Source organism: Seriola lalandi, unplaced genomic scaffold, assembly GCF_002814215.2.
Source record: "Seriola lalandi dorsalis isolate HSWRI2012SDOR001 ecotype SW California unplaced genomic scaffold, Sedor1 jcf7180002054570, whole genome shotgun sequence".
In the NCBI taxonomy this organism is placed as follows: Eukaryota; Metazoa; Chordata; class Actinopteri; order Carangiformes; family Carangidae; genus Seriola; species Seriola lalandi.
Window position 1 is genome coordinate 4,283,177 of NW_019525123.1, and position 17,903 is coordinate 4,301,079.

Genomic DNA, 17,903 nt, shown 5'->3' on the forward strand with positions numbered 1-17,903 from the left:
ATACTTTCCGTACCCACTGTACATAAAGCCACATGGGCATTTCAAGATATATATGACGTGTAGAAAGACTGATGAATTCTTTTAGATTAAAGTTCTTTCCTGAGTGAGGGTGATTAAGTGTTTAGACAAAAATGTTGAAAACCTGAATAATGACAAAATGAAGGTAACGATGACTGGTCATATGAGCTACATGTATGGCTCTATCACACCTGTGAATGCTCTTGTAATTATAGAGCGTGAACCTGATGAAGCTGGAGGGGGAAAGCATTGTTTGATTTATACTTTAGTCTTTCCCGCTAACAACCAGCACCTGAACACTAATAATGGCTGTGCATGGGTAGTTTCCCTTCACAGTCACCAGTTCAACAATTATGGGAGATTTTGGACCGATGTGTTACCAGCGCTCTCCACCATCATCATCAAAGCACCAAATGAGGAAATATCTTTTGGAAGAATGGTGTTCATCCTTCCAGTAGAGTTCAGACTCTTGTCAAGAAGCATTGAAGCTGTTCTGGTGGCACGTCGTGGAACAACACCTTGCTTAGACACTTTATGTTGGTTTTTCCTTTAATTTGACTATACATACAAATATATGCAGAATGAAAGTATAATATAAAATGATTTACAAAACTGCCTTTAAGAAGACATAATGTTCACTGATGCATAGGCTATATCAACTACAGTCTGCACAAGAAAAGAATAGACAGATACACCTGAATTATTTAAGGTCACTTAACATTATCCATTGACTAAAGCATATCAAAGATTGCACTGGAGTGAGTACATGGATACATTATGATGCTATATGATTTAGGTAAATTCAGAAATCTGAGTGATATAGAGTATACTTTGCATTTCCTTGGTACTATAAAGACAAAAACAGACAGATGAAACAGAATTTCATACACAGCTTTCTTTTTGGAAGTTAATTTTCCAATTACAGCAGTAGAAATTCCCTGTCAAACTTCTGATCAAAAATACTATACAATGAAATATAAAAGCAAGAAAATTTTGGGAGTGTAGAATGTGTCTGTGTGTGCATCATGCTGTAGATATCTTTTACAGAAATCAATGTGAGAGCCATAACAAGCATAGTGTAGTATGTGTGTGTTCGTCTATGTACAAATGTAGACATGCATTCTTAAGACCTCATTGTTACAATGACTCAATATATTTTCTCAACATAGTCACAGTCAGCATCAATTTTTCTCAATTCAGTTGAATAGTGGCAATTGAAAGAGATAGTGATGTCCTGTAAAACTATTTTACTAAACAATATTGCCACTATAAGTGTAGTGACAGTTGTAGAGTGGAAAAACATTGCTATGGGGAGGTAGGTTCACTTTAGTGGATGAGTGCGAAGAGGTTTTAAGGTTATTAACTAAATAATCTGTTGGCTATATTGAAGGACTATAACTGTTGTCCATGAACAGCTGAATGTGATTTTATAACTACATGAGTTTGTCAGTATTCATTTCTGTGCTGCTTCTGAAAATGGATCAGTTTATCACTAAGGGACCTAATCTAATGTTAAAAAAGGGTAGGCCAAAACCTAGTATATGGCTGAACTGCATCTATTTCCATTCTGCCTAGCTTCAACCAGGTTCAGTTCTTTATGTTTAATTCTCTTCTACTCTCTGTGCTCCCATATACAGTATTTTAATATAGACACATTTTCAATAAAGCGGTTCTCATTTACACAGTCTTCTGTTTCTGTTGTCAGACAATGGAAAAAGTTTGAAATAGTGACTGAAATGTGGTCCATTAAGACTACGCGTTAACTTTCAAGCTATTTCCAAGATGCTGCTCTGCTGCGTCAAAAATTCAGATTTTATAATCGTGGCGTCGTCTGACAAAATCACCAAACACATAAATTAAAAACAAAGACTGCGTTGTTATTTTTTATATTAAATTGTAAAATGATAACTCAGAAAGAAAGAAGAAGTGACAGGATATTAGGGCGTTTTCACATATAGTCCTTTTTAAACAAACCAAACTCAGTCCTTTAAAGTGGACCAACAGAAAAGAGACTGCATTTTTGCATTGTGTTCATTTGAAAGAGGACTCAGTTCTCTTTATGGTCCGCTTCAGCACTGATGGAGGCTCAGTCCTCTTTCTGTTCACACTATAGTTCCTCTGGAGCTAGGTGGAGCAAAATAGCTGTTACTGTACTTGTCTTATCTTACTTGGTTAAATTAGTGATTCAATACAGTATATCATGTGAATATATACACATCTATATATGTGTGTGTACATACAATATATTCTTGTGTTATTACTGTAAATTACATCTTTGTTCTCATTAACAAATACAACCTTATAAGTGAAAGTGTGTGAATGTGTGTGATAGAGACAGCTAAAAGAGAGAGAGAGATATAGAGAGGTGTGTGTGCGTGTGTGTGTGTGGGGGGGGGGTATCGTTTCTGTGTGCAGTAGACAGTTGCTGCTTGATGTGTTTGTTCTGGAGAATTACTGTAGTTTAGTTTATTTCCTCAGAGCAAACTACTCCTCATCCACCAGTTTTGACATCCTTACTGGCGGCCATGGTTGCACCGATGTTTTTCTTTCTATTATGAGGCTGGCTCCACTGTTGCGATCCAGCCAATAACATGAACTTATTTGCTTACTAAAACCTATGCTCACTTTCTTAAACAAAACTACTTAAATATAATCTCCGAACAGCTGTTTCTTGTGGCTGAGTCTTAAAAAAGGACGAGGGAGTAAGACAAGGCAATAACAAAGTTTGCAAATATGGCAGTGTCCCCATACCATTCAACTATAGCCTACAATGCAACTGTGAGAATATACATGGCTTTTATGTTTTTATTTTATTTCTCTATATTATTGAGTAGTTGTTAAACACTAAACCTTTATTTGAGGACAATGCTGCACCGAACCTCCATTATGCTGTGTGACCAATAATGGGATGTGGTTCACCCAGATACTCTTATCAACTGGCAAAACAGAGAGGAAGAAATCAAAATAATTAACAAATCAATTATTGAAGTCTGGTAACATGAGTTGAAACATCTTTCTTTAAAGGTGAAATGTCAAAAAAGACTCAAGAGAATAACAATAGCAATGTGAACGAGGAGCCAATGTAATGGTATGAATGGATAAGTTCATCCATCACATTGACATAATAAAGAGATCACAAATGTTTCACTAGTCTATGAGATGAGGTTAATCATTTATTGTACTGATGAGAAAGAGAGAAAAGAGAGACAGAGGGGAGGGCACAAGAACTCAATTAAAACTTCACGTTCATGGCTCCCTGCTTCCAAGAGAAGGTCAAGTCATTTTCACCCGCTTTGAATGCTAATGGGAAAACAAGCATACGATGGAAAACCCGCTTAGCAGAGACACAATTCTCTGTCAAGTCGATATAAAACAACAGAACAGTGAAAACACTTCACCTTGACTAATGTTTAAGCACCAAAGACAGGAGGTGGGTTTGTGAGGAATAGAGAGGGTGGATAATTAATTGCTTTAACACTCAGCCTTGAATATGCTGACTTCTACCATCAAGCTTTTTATCGGATTTCTTATCATTGGTGGAGGCAAAAGCTCCTGGCTGTGCAACACAAATGGAAGAGAACTTTCACAAAATGGGAATTTAGACTTGGACGGATGTAGAGTGCTTGAAAAGGTCCTCACCATTGTGATGGTTGGACAAGAATTTTAAGTTAAAGTTATTCAATATTACTTTGACTGAACAAAAAGGATTTTAATGTCTTGAACACACTGTTGCACCACAAAGGTCTTGATGTACAAAAAACATTTTCTTTTGTAAATATGTCCACCTGACAACTAACATAGAGCCTTAATTAAAGTGTGCATTACTTCTTTACTTTCTCCTTCTGGGGATAAAGATAAAATGCTGTGGACCAGTTAAAGGCCTTCCAAATAAGTTTTTTTATATTATAGTTGACTAGTTTTGCACAGCCATACCTCATCATGCAAGCTCAGTTTTTCTAAGTTGATATTTGCAAAACGGAAAGTACAGTAATTCTTTACACTTTTATGCTCCAATTTATTAGAAACTAGACTATAGATGATGTAAGCGTACACGTGAGCACCTACATGCTGGTTTTTGCATTACTCATGAGTGTATATGTATGTAAATGATAGTGACTGTGAATCTCCTTAAACTTAACTGGTAATCTCTACTATTTTACGAGTCCATTACAGGCTTACACTTCAACCAATCAGACGTCACTCCTCATTAATTCAGTCTAACCCATTAGCCTGCATCGTTAAATAATTACCTACTGAGCAAAAAGACAGAGCTTGATTAAGGATCCCATTCAGAATTTAACAGTTGTTATTTTAGCTGCAGTGGAATAAAAGGAAAGTGCCATTGGTGCCAATGCAAAAGAACAAGCCATTTCCTGGCTTTACCTCTTAATGTTTGGAAAAACAAACTATGTCCTAGTCAAGTAAGAAAAAAAAATTCACATAATGGTAATATTCAGTAAATTCTGTATTTCTAAAATGCAATAAACAACATTTGGCTCATTCTCATGGGAAGTTTTGGGAGGAAATATGGAGAAATTGGAGTGCTGCTGGGCCAGCATCATTAAAAGTACAGAAAGACACAAAAATGTCTTTTTAGGAACAAATTAAAACAAAAATAAAAGGAATGAACTAATTAAAAAAAGTTCACTGAATTCAGTGATTGTAAGTACAATTAAACTGAAACAAAAATAAGATATATCAGAGGTTACAAAGATAAAACAGAGCCTTGGTTAAATCTTCAGGCTACAAACTCTCTTTTGATTGACTGATTGATTGATTGATTGATTGATTGATTGATTGGTTGATTGATTGATTGATTGATTGATTGATTGATTGATTGATTGATTGATTGATTGATTGATTGATGAGGTCTGTAAACCAAAATACAAACACAAAAATAGATACATAAAATACCTTATATGTATTATGACTTATATATAATGTTTAACAAAAAAAAAAAAAAAGCTCATAAGTAAGAAAACTTTCAGTAAGAAGCTTCCTGGTATCTGCAGGAGCTGGCTGGGCAGTCATTAAAGCATGGCAGAGATGGCTCTTTTTTTAACCAATTACACAGTTTAAAAGATGATAGACGGGTTATATAACTGTATACCTGAGGAAATCAAAACCAAATCAAACTTTTCACTTTCTATAGTTTTAGTTGTTGGAAGATTCATCCAACATGTAACAGGAAAGATGTGAACATGAGTGAATTTCAGACAGATGGCCCTCTAATGTTGCTCAAGGAACAAATGACCACTGAGTGACTTTGTCTCAAACAGCTGGTGAGTGTGTGTGTGTGTGTGTGTGTGTGTGTGTGTGTGTCTGTGTTTGTTTGTTTGTGTGTGTGTGTGTGTGTGTGTGTGCAGGCACAGGCAGCAGAGGGTCATCACCAGATGGCACACACATGTATACAAACCAATTAATATCAATGGAATAAATATAGAAACAAACTAATTTGTGACTGCACACTCCGTATTCTTGATTTGTCTAATAGCTCATCCTATTGCTCACCCACATCTGTGGGTTGCTGAAAAGGAACAAATTGCAGGTGGTTGTGAGTGTGTGATCGTGATGAGTACAGAAATACACACACACACACACACATACACTTACATATATAGTGTGTACAACATCAAGGCAGTAGGTAGCTTTTTCTCTCTGGCTTGGCTGTAGACCAACAACCCACAGGGAGGTAAACGGCACCTAAATTGAGGATATGGTAACTCTCTATAGGAGACCTTGTGTCTGAACAGATAACACTGTATGTGTGTATGTGTGTGTGTGTGTTTGTGTGTGTGTGTGCACATGTGTGAAAAGGGAGGGACCCTTAATGCCCACCACCCGATTAGACAACATATGTGTCCATCAGCATCATTAGCTGCTTGGCCCACATTTAAAATATGCACACGTGCACATTCACACATACAGAACATACACACATTCACACACTAGCACACACTCATAATCGAAACACCTGATGCGATGACAGCAGTTCATTTCCATAATCATATGCAACTCCCCTATACTGGCTGTCATTTTCTGAGATTGAGTCACTTTAATATTGTTGCGTTTCAATGACTACAAATATGTATGTGCTCACATATGCACATACACACATGTACACACACAACATTTATACAAACACCAAGACTCACACATTCACATAGACATGTACATATTCTCATGTATTACACACAGGCACACACAGCAAAGGTGTAATGAGAGAGGTGAGAGGTCTGAAATTGAGGTACACTGGGACCTGAACACTGTGGCCTTATGTCATTTTAACCACCCAGAACAGATAGTGAGATAGAAAACAACCCTGGAGAGCAGCAGAAACACCTTCATTACTCTGTGTCTCAGCTCCCATCTCTGAGATCCTGTTAGTCTCTCCTTCTCATTGTTCACCGCTTCTACATTCTCTCTGTTCTCATCTTCCCAACTTTTAGCCATGTTTTCCTCTGCTCTGCTGTCCTCCTCCTTTACCAGCTTTTACAATTTGATCTCTAACTTCACAGAGTGGAGCAGTGCCACTGACAGCATCATTTGTCTTCCCCCGCATCTTGTCTTGTGTTCTAGAGGAACACACACACACACACACACACACACACACACACACACACACACACACACACACACACACACACACATTATAGTCCTATAAACACCTTAGTGAGTTAGGAAATAATAAACTTGACATAAAAGTTGAAAGTCTGAAGACATCACAGGCAACAACTGATAACTTAGTCTTAAAAGTTTAAGGTAATTTGTCTTGCTTTGGGATAAACAAACAGCTAAAAGAAATACCACAGATGATCTGAGTCCTATATTAAACAAATCTTTTCAAACTCAATTCAGCATTTCTTTTAAATTTTCATCCTTGAACCACAAAATATAGTTTCCATGAGGCCCTATTAGCATTTACCCCTGTAGTTGGTAAAACTCATTTTTATTTCAATAGTTTATCTAAGACTCCTGTCACCACCACAGTAGAGAGGAGGTGGATGGGTTTTAGTATATGTATATGCAAAGGATTTAAAAATTACATTTGAAAAATTCAACAGCAAAGTTTTTCAAGTCTGCATCAATAGATTCACTTCCTCTTTCCTTGTTTTACATTTGAGTGCTCAGACACTATCAAAAATGAACTCTGTACTTCATACTGTATTGTGTAGGTATGACTAAAGCTTAGACATGCATGACATGTCATAATGAAAAAAAACATTTCAGCTCATTTGGCCTTAAGAACCAGAAACATCTAAAGAAATTTCAATTTGTCTATTTTAGATTTCTATAAATTACCGAGCCCATCTAACATAAAAAAACTCATTACCTGCAATGCACAAACCGCTACCTCTTCTAACTGCAAATGAGAATAAATTTCATAGATATTACACAGAGGAATAACTTCATAATCACATATACCTATATTCTGCACACTGTGCAAGTAGCCAGTTATGTGCTCCCGTAATAGTTCTTATGCATTTAATGATGATTCTATCTAAACAAAACACATTTCTTATATTTCAGTGGCAGTAACCTATGCTTGACTATGCTCTCAATCTCTCTCCACTCACAGGTGGACAAATGTGTTACAGTTAACAAAATAATACAATCCAAATGCAAATGCAATAATGCAAAACAGCCTAAACAATACAAGAATTAAATCAGCACTGCTCTGACTCATCCCAGGAAAAAACAAACAAACAAGCAAACAAACAAAAAACAAAGCAACATTATAAAATCCCCCAATGTAATATTTGTTGCAAATGCAAAGCTATTAGTGGACTGAATAAGATTTGTACAGGTGTTTGTGATATTGAGTTATTGTGCATAATCATCTTGTCCTGTACCACAAGCCCCCATGGCAGTTCCTGTGCTGTTCCATTAAGAATGCCAACAATAAAAGCCAGAGAGATTTATAATAAAAAAACACTACACTACATTTCACCTTTCAAATGCTTTACTGTCTCTAATTGCACCTGAGCAATATACCTTGCACTGCCAGCTGCAGTTATATTACAATAGAACTCAAAGGTGGTGTTCTTCATAATTTGGTAGGACAACAACAGTGCAGCAAAGATACAGAAAGAACAAGTACAAGAAATGTGGTGCTATCATGTTGACAATATTTTTACTGTTAAAATATATTACTGTTACTGAAATAAAAAGCAATTGATACAGATCAATGCCTTTAAAAAAGAAGTGCCCATGTTGGATTGATATCGTCCCAATGACTGGCTGGAGATGAACATTTGATTCTTCAGCCAGCAGACAGAGAAGTTTAACTGAAAACAGTTTATAACTAGAATCATGCAAATATCCATTAAGTTAACAATTATGCAAGCTAGCATTCATATTTAAAGTGATCACAAATGGAACAATGTCTAGAGCAACTGGAGCCTTTGCTTTGGTATGTTAATAGCATCCACACATGTTCACAATGTAACACCTTACACACAAACTAATATGAATATGTACAAAAACCTGTTTGTGACATCTTCATAACGGCTTTGAAATGCTTTTGAGAGACATTCAATAGCTGGGGATAACCATTCAAAACAACTTGAGAGGAGCCCTGCAAAGAGGCTGAGGTGAGGTTTAATCCAGAGGCTGCTGGTGGTTGATTGAGTACACAGGTCAGAGAGATGGCCAAGTGGACAGGGAGTTTTCCTTTCTACACCATCTCAGACCTCTGTGGAGTTGGTGTGTATCTGTGTGTACATAGATGAACAAATGCTGTTTATGGGATTGTAGCGTCAACGCCATATTTTAGAATTTACTCTCGTTGAAGTGGGGCACCAGTCCTCTGGGAGGACAACAACGAATTACTTCATTGCCAAATTTATCAATCTCATATCGGAAGCCATGACTTCTCGATTCAATGAATCTCCAGTCTCTACGTCAAAAGAATACAACAGGACAACAACTGGGTGTTAATAAAGGAGTTTATTAACTAAACTACTATCTACAGAGTAAATGCAAGGTGTAATAATCATAAAGATGAAAATAATAATGAAATCAGCAGTGTGATGAGTTGGCAATGGTGGGAGAGAATATGTTATGGCTATACAGCTAATGACACTACATCTACGAATTAGGTTTGATGATTAAATATTGCTATATTTCGATCATCAACCCAGTCATGAGCAGAGTGTTAAGACCGGCCTACTGTGAGTTGCGCTGTAGCTGAAGACCCTCGGCTGGAACCCAGGTGGCTGTGGTTGCCGTGGTAACCCCGGAGACGCGGGATCTAGGTGGATTCTCCTGGAGGCCGTGTCCCATTATCACGATGGCGGATTCTGCCGATGTCTCAGCGGTTCAGCTCTGGTGGAGTTTGCCAGGAGATTTTCTGTCTCGGGCACTCTTGATTTCTGCTCGGCTTCTCTGCAGGTGGTTGTGCAGATGTGTCATCTGCTGGTGTCTCTTGCGGGTTGATGCGAGATAAACTCTAATGCTCTTCACTTTGGCTGGATAACTTTAGAGGAGACTGGCGTTGACCAGATGACTCTAAAGTTGTCAAAATCTTCAAAAAGGAAAACTTGATGATGATTTAAAAGTTACAAAATTACTCTGAGGCACTTCTGTTGTTTTGGTTCAGTTGGTCTTGAAAATAAAAGATCACGCATGTAGACAAAAATGATGTTACTTGGAGTTTGTGGCAAACAAAAATAAAAGACGCGAAAAGTGCAAAAATGACTAACAGCCATGAGTTTGTGGCGAGCAGCTTAGGGCTAAGAGTTTACGTGGCTACAGAGCCGGGCTTTGAGCCGGGACTCTGAGCTTTGAGCAAAGTTCTCAGCTTCTAGTTTCTGCATCGTTTTTCTAGCTTCAGCTTTTTAGCCTCTAGCTTTTAGCTTCGTTTCTCGCATCTTCTTCCTTCTTAGCATCTCGCTGAGTTTCTAACTTTTTCGCATTTCTAACATTTTTGACTTCTAACCTTTCTGGCTTTTCTGACCTTGTGTGAATTATTCATGACTGTTTTATCCCCTGGGGGCTGGCGCATGTTTCAGGGGCGTCACCCGTCGTCTCCTGTGTTTCCAGTTGGAGAAGAGAGTAATTTTCCACTGAACTTTGGAATAATTTAATTCTAGAGTTTACTTATAAACTCGCACATCCATCTTCCACCATGACCACAAAACATTAAATGAAATATCATAAAACTACTTGCACTAATAATGGCAGAGAGGAGTAATAGGAGTGTTGATTTCATATTACATCCTTCAAACCTGGAATTAATCATGATACAAGTGGTAAACTGATCAAACAACAATATAAACATTTCATAAAGCTAATAGTCTATAAATGTGGATTACACAGCAGTTCTTTGACTGTAATAATAATAATATGGACATTCTGGATGTCATGTAGTGTGTTACCTCGTGTGAAGGATGCTGACAATATGGTCACATGAAGGACATTGTCTTAAAATCTACATGTTACATTTCAAACATTCTATGGGATAGAAGTTTGGGATTAAACTATTGCATAGGAACATTTCATAAGTTACAGAACAGCTAGATATTTAATTTTACATTCTTCCTTAGATCTGTGTGTTCTGCTGGTCACTACCCAGGATTTGGAATGTGGGTTGTAGTTTATGACTCTTATCTAGAGACGGACAGAGGAAGGGAGGTTGGTGTGTGTGTTCATGCATGGCACAGACAGGCCAGGATTCACACCTTAGTGTTAATCAGTCCTTTTGTTATTACTTTTCTATATAAGAAACAATCAAATATCATTAGACAGAGTCTTATTTTACAAACTGGATATTCTCCAGTTGCCTGGTGTCCATTGGTTGATCCTCTGGAGCTGACCCTTTGACCTTTGGTCTGGTTCTGTGTCGTTCGGACATGCTCAAAGCATGGTCTGTTTGTGGAAGAGAGGTCCTTTGTCTCTGTTTCCTATCAATTTGATAGTTTGATGGTGGGAAGAGTCGCAAAGTGTCAATAGTGGGTCCAAAACTCTGCATGTCCTTATAATGAACTTCCTTAATGGCTTGTGACTGATGCCAGGCCCGGTATGTACGCAACAGGATCAAAGATCAGAGCTCCTTTTCCGTGCTCACCAAATACATGGCCTAAATTAAAAACACAAGTATAATAGTGTATTTGTGTGTGTTTTTTATGTGCAAAGATTGGATTTTAGTATCATCAGTAATTTTCAAATTTAGACCAAAATCAAACTACATGGCGAACTGACAAAAGTAAAGCAATGATTTTTCTGTTATCATTTTTTTTTTTAAATTAACAAAAGCTGGCTTTGAAAAGTGTTGTGAACTTGAAAATTGATTCACCAATATTATATTCAATGTTGACCTTTATTTTAAACCTAGTTTAATTCTGATGGGATTTTTTCAGTGAATCCTATCAACAAATGTTTCAGCTAGGCAGGAAAAGTTTGAAAACACTCAGGACTTCTCACTCAATCTTTTGAGTCAGCAAATGAATAAAGTAGTCTCCCACTACACCTTGTCTGTGTCACTGACATGTCAGCTTAGCACAATGATTTACTTATCTATAATAACATTAGATTTCTTCCTCTGTGAACTCAATTTTCCTTGTGAGCAGATGATGTTCAGCTTCATTCCTGCTGCTTATGCTCTGTCATGTCCTGAACAAATGTTTGGATAAATAAAATAATCTAAGAGAAAATTCCATATACAATGAGGCTTGGACTATTTTCTTAACAACTTTATGGCCAGCTCACTGAACATGTGAACTATCATTTTCAAACATGCATGCCATTAAAACTAGCTGGTTCACTGTACTTGCAAGATGACTGAAATAACATGCATGTAGCTTTAGGAAAATGTGGAGTTGTGTTAATATAAGAGATAGTATGGATACACTAGTCTTTATTTTGTTCATGAAAATTGTGGCTAAATATCAGTTACCTTAAACTAATGTGATCTAATGTTAAGATGCTAAATAACTTAATTTTAAGGCCGAAGTAAGCCAACTATAGGTAGTGGTGGGATGCTATGTATTAACATTTCACAACAACGTGGCATTGCTACATTGCTTGCAGATGGGGGTTGAAACTCAACGAGGAGTATGTGGCCCACCAAGCTAAGTACAAGATCTTTTAGTCAGTGTTACACGTGCTATCCATGCTAAAGAATGCTTAACTCAATTGACATACATATTTGAGTCTGGTCTTCTCAATTTTGAATGAGTCCATGTCAGTTGAATGTAGTCCATTTGTAACATCTACAGGTTATTAAAATGCACAACATATAATGTAGAAGATTGGTTTTGGGCTTCAAAAAAGCTTGGATAAAGTAGCTGACTCACTGGTCTATAGGTTATGTTGTATGCCATTCTACAACAGCGGTGAGCAAAAAAGTATGTAAAGAATGCATGACATATCAAATGTAAAGGTGAATGGTCTACAATAACAGAAGGCCACTTCGGGTTCCAATCTTGTCAGCCAAGAACAGAAATCTGAGGCTACAGTTGGCAAAGGCTTAAAAACACCGGACAGTTGAGGACTGGAAAATGTAGCCTGATCTAGTGATTCTCAGCTTCTCCTGAGGCAGATGGTAGGCTCAGAATCTGGCATCAACAGCATGACCACATGGACCCAACTTGCCTTATGTCAACGGCCAAAGCTGGTTTAATGGTGTGGGGAATGCTTTCTTGGCACAATTTGGGCCCCTTAATACCAGTCAGTGGTTGTGGTCAAACACTTTTTGTTGCTTAGGAAAGTTCCAAACTGAGTGAAATGACCTGGAAGTATCGAAGTGGCAGCCAAGAGCTGGTCAAATTCTCTAAATGCTAAAGAAAAGAGTTTCAGTGCTTCCTGTGTTATTTTTTCTTTAGCATGAGATACACTGGACCATCCTTTAAAAAAGAAAAGGAGATAATGCCATCCCACAATTCCTTGCACCACCAACATTTGAAGCAACACACAATGTAACTGTAGAAACAGCAGATCACCTATTTTATATTTGTGACAGACATGATCCAAAACTTACAGAAATTCTTGCATGTTTGGCTGAGCTCCAAATCCATAAATATAGATTTCTTTCAAATCTAGTTATGAGTAATCTTGAAGAACAGATATATTGAATCTACACTCAGAAATAGTAGTGATAATAGTAATATTGTCTAATAGTGAAAACAGAATTTTAGAAATTTTTCTAATGGAAATGGAAATTCAAAAATGGAGAAACTGAATCATCACATTGAGTAAAGTAGTAGAACCTTTACTCTGTACTTAGTTGAAGCACCTTTGGCAGCGATTAGTTCTGTGCTCTTCACTAGCCTCTTTTTTCGCAGCATGAATATGCATCTGATAAATCTACAGAAATGTGATGCAATCATGTCAACATGAAGTAAAATCTGTTGAATGTTTCCAACATCTTGTAGATTCAGTGCTGCAAGGGATTGAAGCTGTTGAGAGCAAAGGGAGACCCTACCCAGTATTAGTATGTTGTTCCTAACGAAATTCTCAGTGAGTGTTTTGTATGTAAGTTTACTTGGTTGTGAGGGCATGTCCAGGAGTAGCATGGACAGGTCAAGTAGGTTGTTCTGTGTACCTTGTTGATTTGGCTAATATATACTGTACATGTGCAGGAATATACATGTAATGCTATGTCTGCAGACAGAAACTGACTATTTATTTAGAAATTACATTTATATTTCTTCTTTTTTTTTGTATTAGCACTTAGGACTTTTTGGTGTCAGTTCCACTATGTGAGGGAACTGAAAACAGTCATATAAAGCACCTTTTCACTTAGGAAATGTAACTTTTTCATGTGATAAATCCAAATTATTTGTAGGGTTTATCAGGGATGACTGAACTTCTCAGACTTCTGAAAATCAAATAAACACAATGATCCATAAAGCTGAAGTCGTCCTTCCTTATTTCAAGCTTTAACAACTAAGGAACATATTTTATCAGCACAATGCACAAAAAGAAAGTCTTGACACACATACAAGTGGGGGAGTTGTTACTATGGTTACCAGCACAAGTTAGTGAGAGAGAGCGCAAAAGTGAATGAGTGAGGGGGAGAGAGATAAACAACTGTGCACAAAGTATTGTTTATAATTTAATTTGTGAATATATGCATCTATAATCACAGCAGTGAAGACTCAACGGACAAGATTTATTGTAATGCACAATAAAGTAGTCTCATTATGGTAAATCTCAGTAGATATATAGTATATTATTTATGCTTGCACACACACACACACAGCCAACATGTACTGTGGAGTTGAATAAAACCATGATGAATTATGTATACTGTATGTCAGTAAGAAATCAATAACATGAAAATCTGATATATATACTGTATTTCTGAGGAATAAGAAAGAGAGTGGAAACACATGCAGTATGTGTATATGACATGTTGCTGTTTTCTAAAATAAATCAGAAGTTCAGACCCAGATGATGTCCTATTCAGACCCCGTAAATTACTGAGAATTATTACCTTTTGACAGAGCATTTCTATTTTAAACAGGGAGCTTTTCTAGCCTGTACAGCACTGGTCACATGATGCTACTCAGCTAATTATTGCAACTCGAGTGAGTAAGATAAACACACAAATAAGAGGAGGAAGAGGGATATAAAGGATAAAGAAAGAGCAAAGGACGTATTAAAGCTGCTCAACTGTTATGATATGTTGAGATTGTTTACTATAAAAATGGTTGAGACTGTTGGTTAACTGTCAGAGTTAACCATAAAGAAGAAAAGTCAAGCTACAATTTTGATTTCATTTGGTAAAATCAATCAGCCATTATTTCCCTTGAAATGCTAAAGAGATATATAGCCTAGTTATTATTAGGTTTTATACAGTATACTGTCACTATATATTATTATATAGCAAAGGTATACAGGGGGTGTGCATATATACACAAAGAGGAGAGAGAGGAATAAAAAAGTGCATATGCGTTAAGAATTTCCCAACATAGCAGGCTTATACATGTGTGTGTTCCTTTTACCTGAGGCAGCCTGTAGCATTGCGCAGCACCTGGGAGGTATGGAGGTGGAGCTTGCGGTCATCATGGTGATTTGGGGAGGAGTCCCAGTTAGAGTGGGGTATGATGACGCTATTGGTCAGAACGGCCAGGGCGTCCTGGATGATTGGCATTTTTAGAGCATCACATGATGACAGGTTCCATAGCACACCTGCGTACACAAAGAAACACACATAAAAAAATTTGTTTTCACATCACTTTGTAAATAATAATATAAGAATTCTACAGAGAAAACAAGATAATAATGTAATACTACTTAAATATACAACCTATCCTTGTGTTTTCTGGAAAAATGTATGAACGTGATATAAAACAACAAGTATGTATGTAAAACTCATAACAAGACATAATATTCATATAAACTAAAGATCTTGCACCAGCTCAAAATTTCTGCTCTGTAACATGCAAAATATACTGGCTAAAATGCTAATGATATAGGTACTATAAACCGAAATGCTGCCTTATTTTAGGACTATACATATGCATACAGTATAAATGATTATTCTAATTTTTTGATAGGAAGGAAGATAGATGTGTTCCTCCCTTAAGATCAGTTAAATACAGTAAGCTGAATCAAAATATGGAACAGATGTCTTTTTTTATAGGGTTTCCTACAGTGCACAGCTTGATTCATGCCTTTTTGACAATCGTTCTAGTTTTGCTCCTACCAGATCTGTGTTCTCAGAGCGCAGCTACGTGAGGACAGCACTCTTTTCAACTTTAATTTTTGAACTCTTCATTACCAATCAATGTCAACTTTCCACATGTCATTTATAAGCACATAGTTTATGGAAATTGAAAGCAAATGGTTCCATTAACCTCTCAGAGATGTTACAAGAAATACAGTACATTTGCAATGCATTTTCTGAGGTAGGTCTGATTAGTCCAAGAAACATCCCAAAACATTTTTAACCCACAAAATAAGGATGCTGAGCTCACTCAGACCTTTCTATTGCGCTGGCACATCACACTGAAGTGTGGAGGTAGTTTAGGTCTGGTAATGCAGGTTGAAAATAACTTCTCCTTTTATCACTTTTGAGAAAGTCATTCACTCTTTTATTCTCAAATTCAACTTTATAATCTACCTGATACTTGTGATATCTGAGGAAATGAATTAGTTTGTTGGTCTGGGAAAAAAGCCAACTGTCCAACCAGTGCATTATTTATCACACAGAACAAAAAACACATATACAGTACATACACAAATATGCTCAAAGCATATGCAGTGACATATAGTCAATGAATGCACGCACACTCGATCTGGCAGAAAAACTCGCAGGTTCGCATGTACACAAGGAAACATTCAATCGCCTCGGCAAACTTACTGAACACACAAACATACACGCACACACACACACGCACTCACAAACACATTTTAACTTCATCTTGTCAGATGGAATACCAGATGCCTCTTCGCAGACTGATGACAGGACTGGACCTGTTGGTCAGCTGTACATGCACATGCAAACCACACACACACACACACACACACACACTCACACACTCAGAATTCTTGCATTCTAAATATTTTAATTAGTCTCTGCTGCTTGCACTGGTCATCCCTATAAACAGCAAAAAATACAAAAACAGATATGGTGACAAAATAAGATACAAATGTGTGAAACAGAGGATGAAAGATGATGCAAGCTAAACAGAAGGGAAGAAAACAGGAGAAGCTGAGTGATGGTATAGGATGAAAGGAACAGATTGGAGCACGTTTTAATATTGCAAACTATTAAAAACTGTTTTGATGAAGGTCACTATCTCTCTCAGATTTGGTATCAGATTCCAGACCTCTCGGTTCCAGATGACAGATGTCATTCACTTGCACGGTTACCACACAGATGAAGATGCCCTCTTCATTACAGAATACACTATGCACTTTCCAATTTTTACTCTGGTCTTGTCAGATGTGACTGTAAATGAAACATAAGGTCAGCAGGTAGGTGCACAGTAGCTCTGTTATCTGAAATGACAGCAGTATTGAAGCTGAGCTAAACACGGAATTCCTGAAAGCTCCAGGGAGTTAAATCTGTCCTATGCTTTGACTAAAAAAAATATCACCAAAAAGAAAAAAATAAAATAAAAGTAGTACACTGAAAATAATACTACAGCATTTTCACAAATTGTTTCCAGAATACAGTATATTATCAATTGAAACAAAACTATTATTAAAAATATGGAGAAGACGAAACGGGCAAGGGCAAGTTGTGTCACTAATAATGGATATGAAATAAGCCTCACAATCTTTACTTACACTAGCACACTCTATTCAAACTGCCATAGAGGCGCTAGGTGTTGAATGGCAGCCAGTTTTGCATCACCAAGAGCAATACCAGTGTTGCCTTGCTACGTACTGCACTAGTGTCAGTTATACTGACAGTTTGCAAACGAATGACAAAGGGATGGGAGGAAAATGGAGCCGAGGCAGGGAAAGAGAACAACATTAAAGAATAGCAGAAGTTACAGTAGGAGGAACAGAAAAGATTACAAAACAAGATGAGAAATGTAAAAATCTAGAATTAGGGCCTCGCGGTTATATGCTTCTGCCAACCAGCCAAGTTGCTGGAAATATGTTCCCAATCTCCCCTTCCTGCGCTACAGCATTGAATCAAGGTCAGAACTGTGACCACCAAAATTTAACATGTTCATCCTTGAGTCCAAGTGAATTTTTGCAACGAATTTGATGAAATTCCCTTAAGGAGTTTCTGAGCTATTGTGCTCATGAGAATGGGATGGATGAACGGACAAACCGAAAACATAACGCCTCCGGCCGTGACTGTTGCTGGTGTTGAGAAATAAAAAAAAAACAAAACAAAAAAACAGTTATACTAATGAGCAGAAAGGTTAATTTCTAATTAAATCTATTATTCTCGAATTGATTTATAAATATCTCCTTAT

At 37.1% G+C, this 17,903-nt stretch overlaps 1 protein-coding gene across 1 annotated transcript in view; it reads right to left on the reverse strand.

The window, feature by feature from the left end:
* Positions 1-17,903, reverse strand: part of ctnnd2a (catenin (cadherin-associated protein), delta 2a) — a 280,447-nt gene that overhangs the window by 51,427 nt on the left and 211,117 nt on the right. The window contains exon 15 of the mRNA XM_087176831.1: positions 14,967-15,153. Coding sequence (XP_087032957.1) covers positions 14,967-15,153 — 187 coding nt within the window. The remainder of the gene's footprint in view (positions 1-14,966; positions 15,154-17,903) is intronic.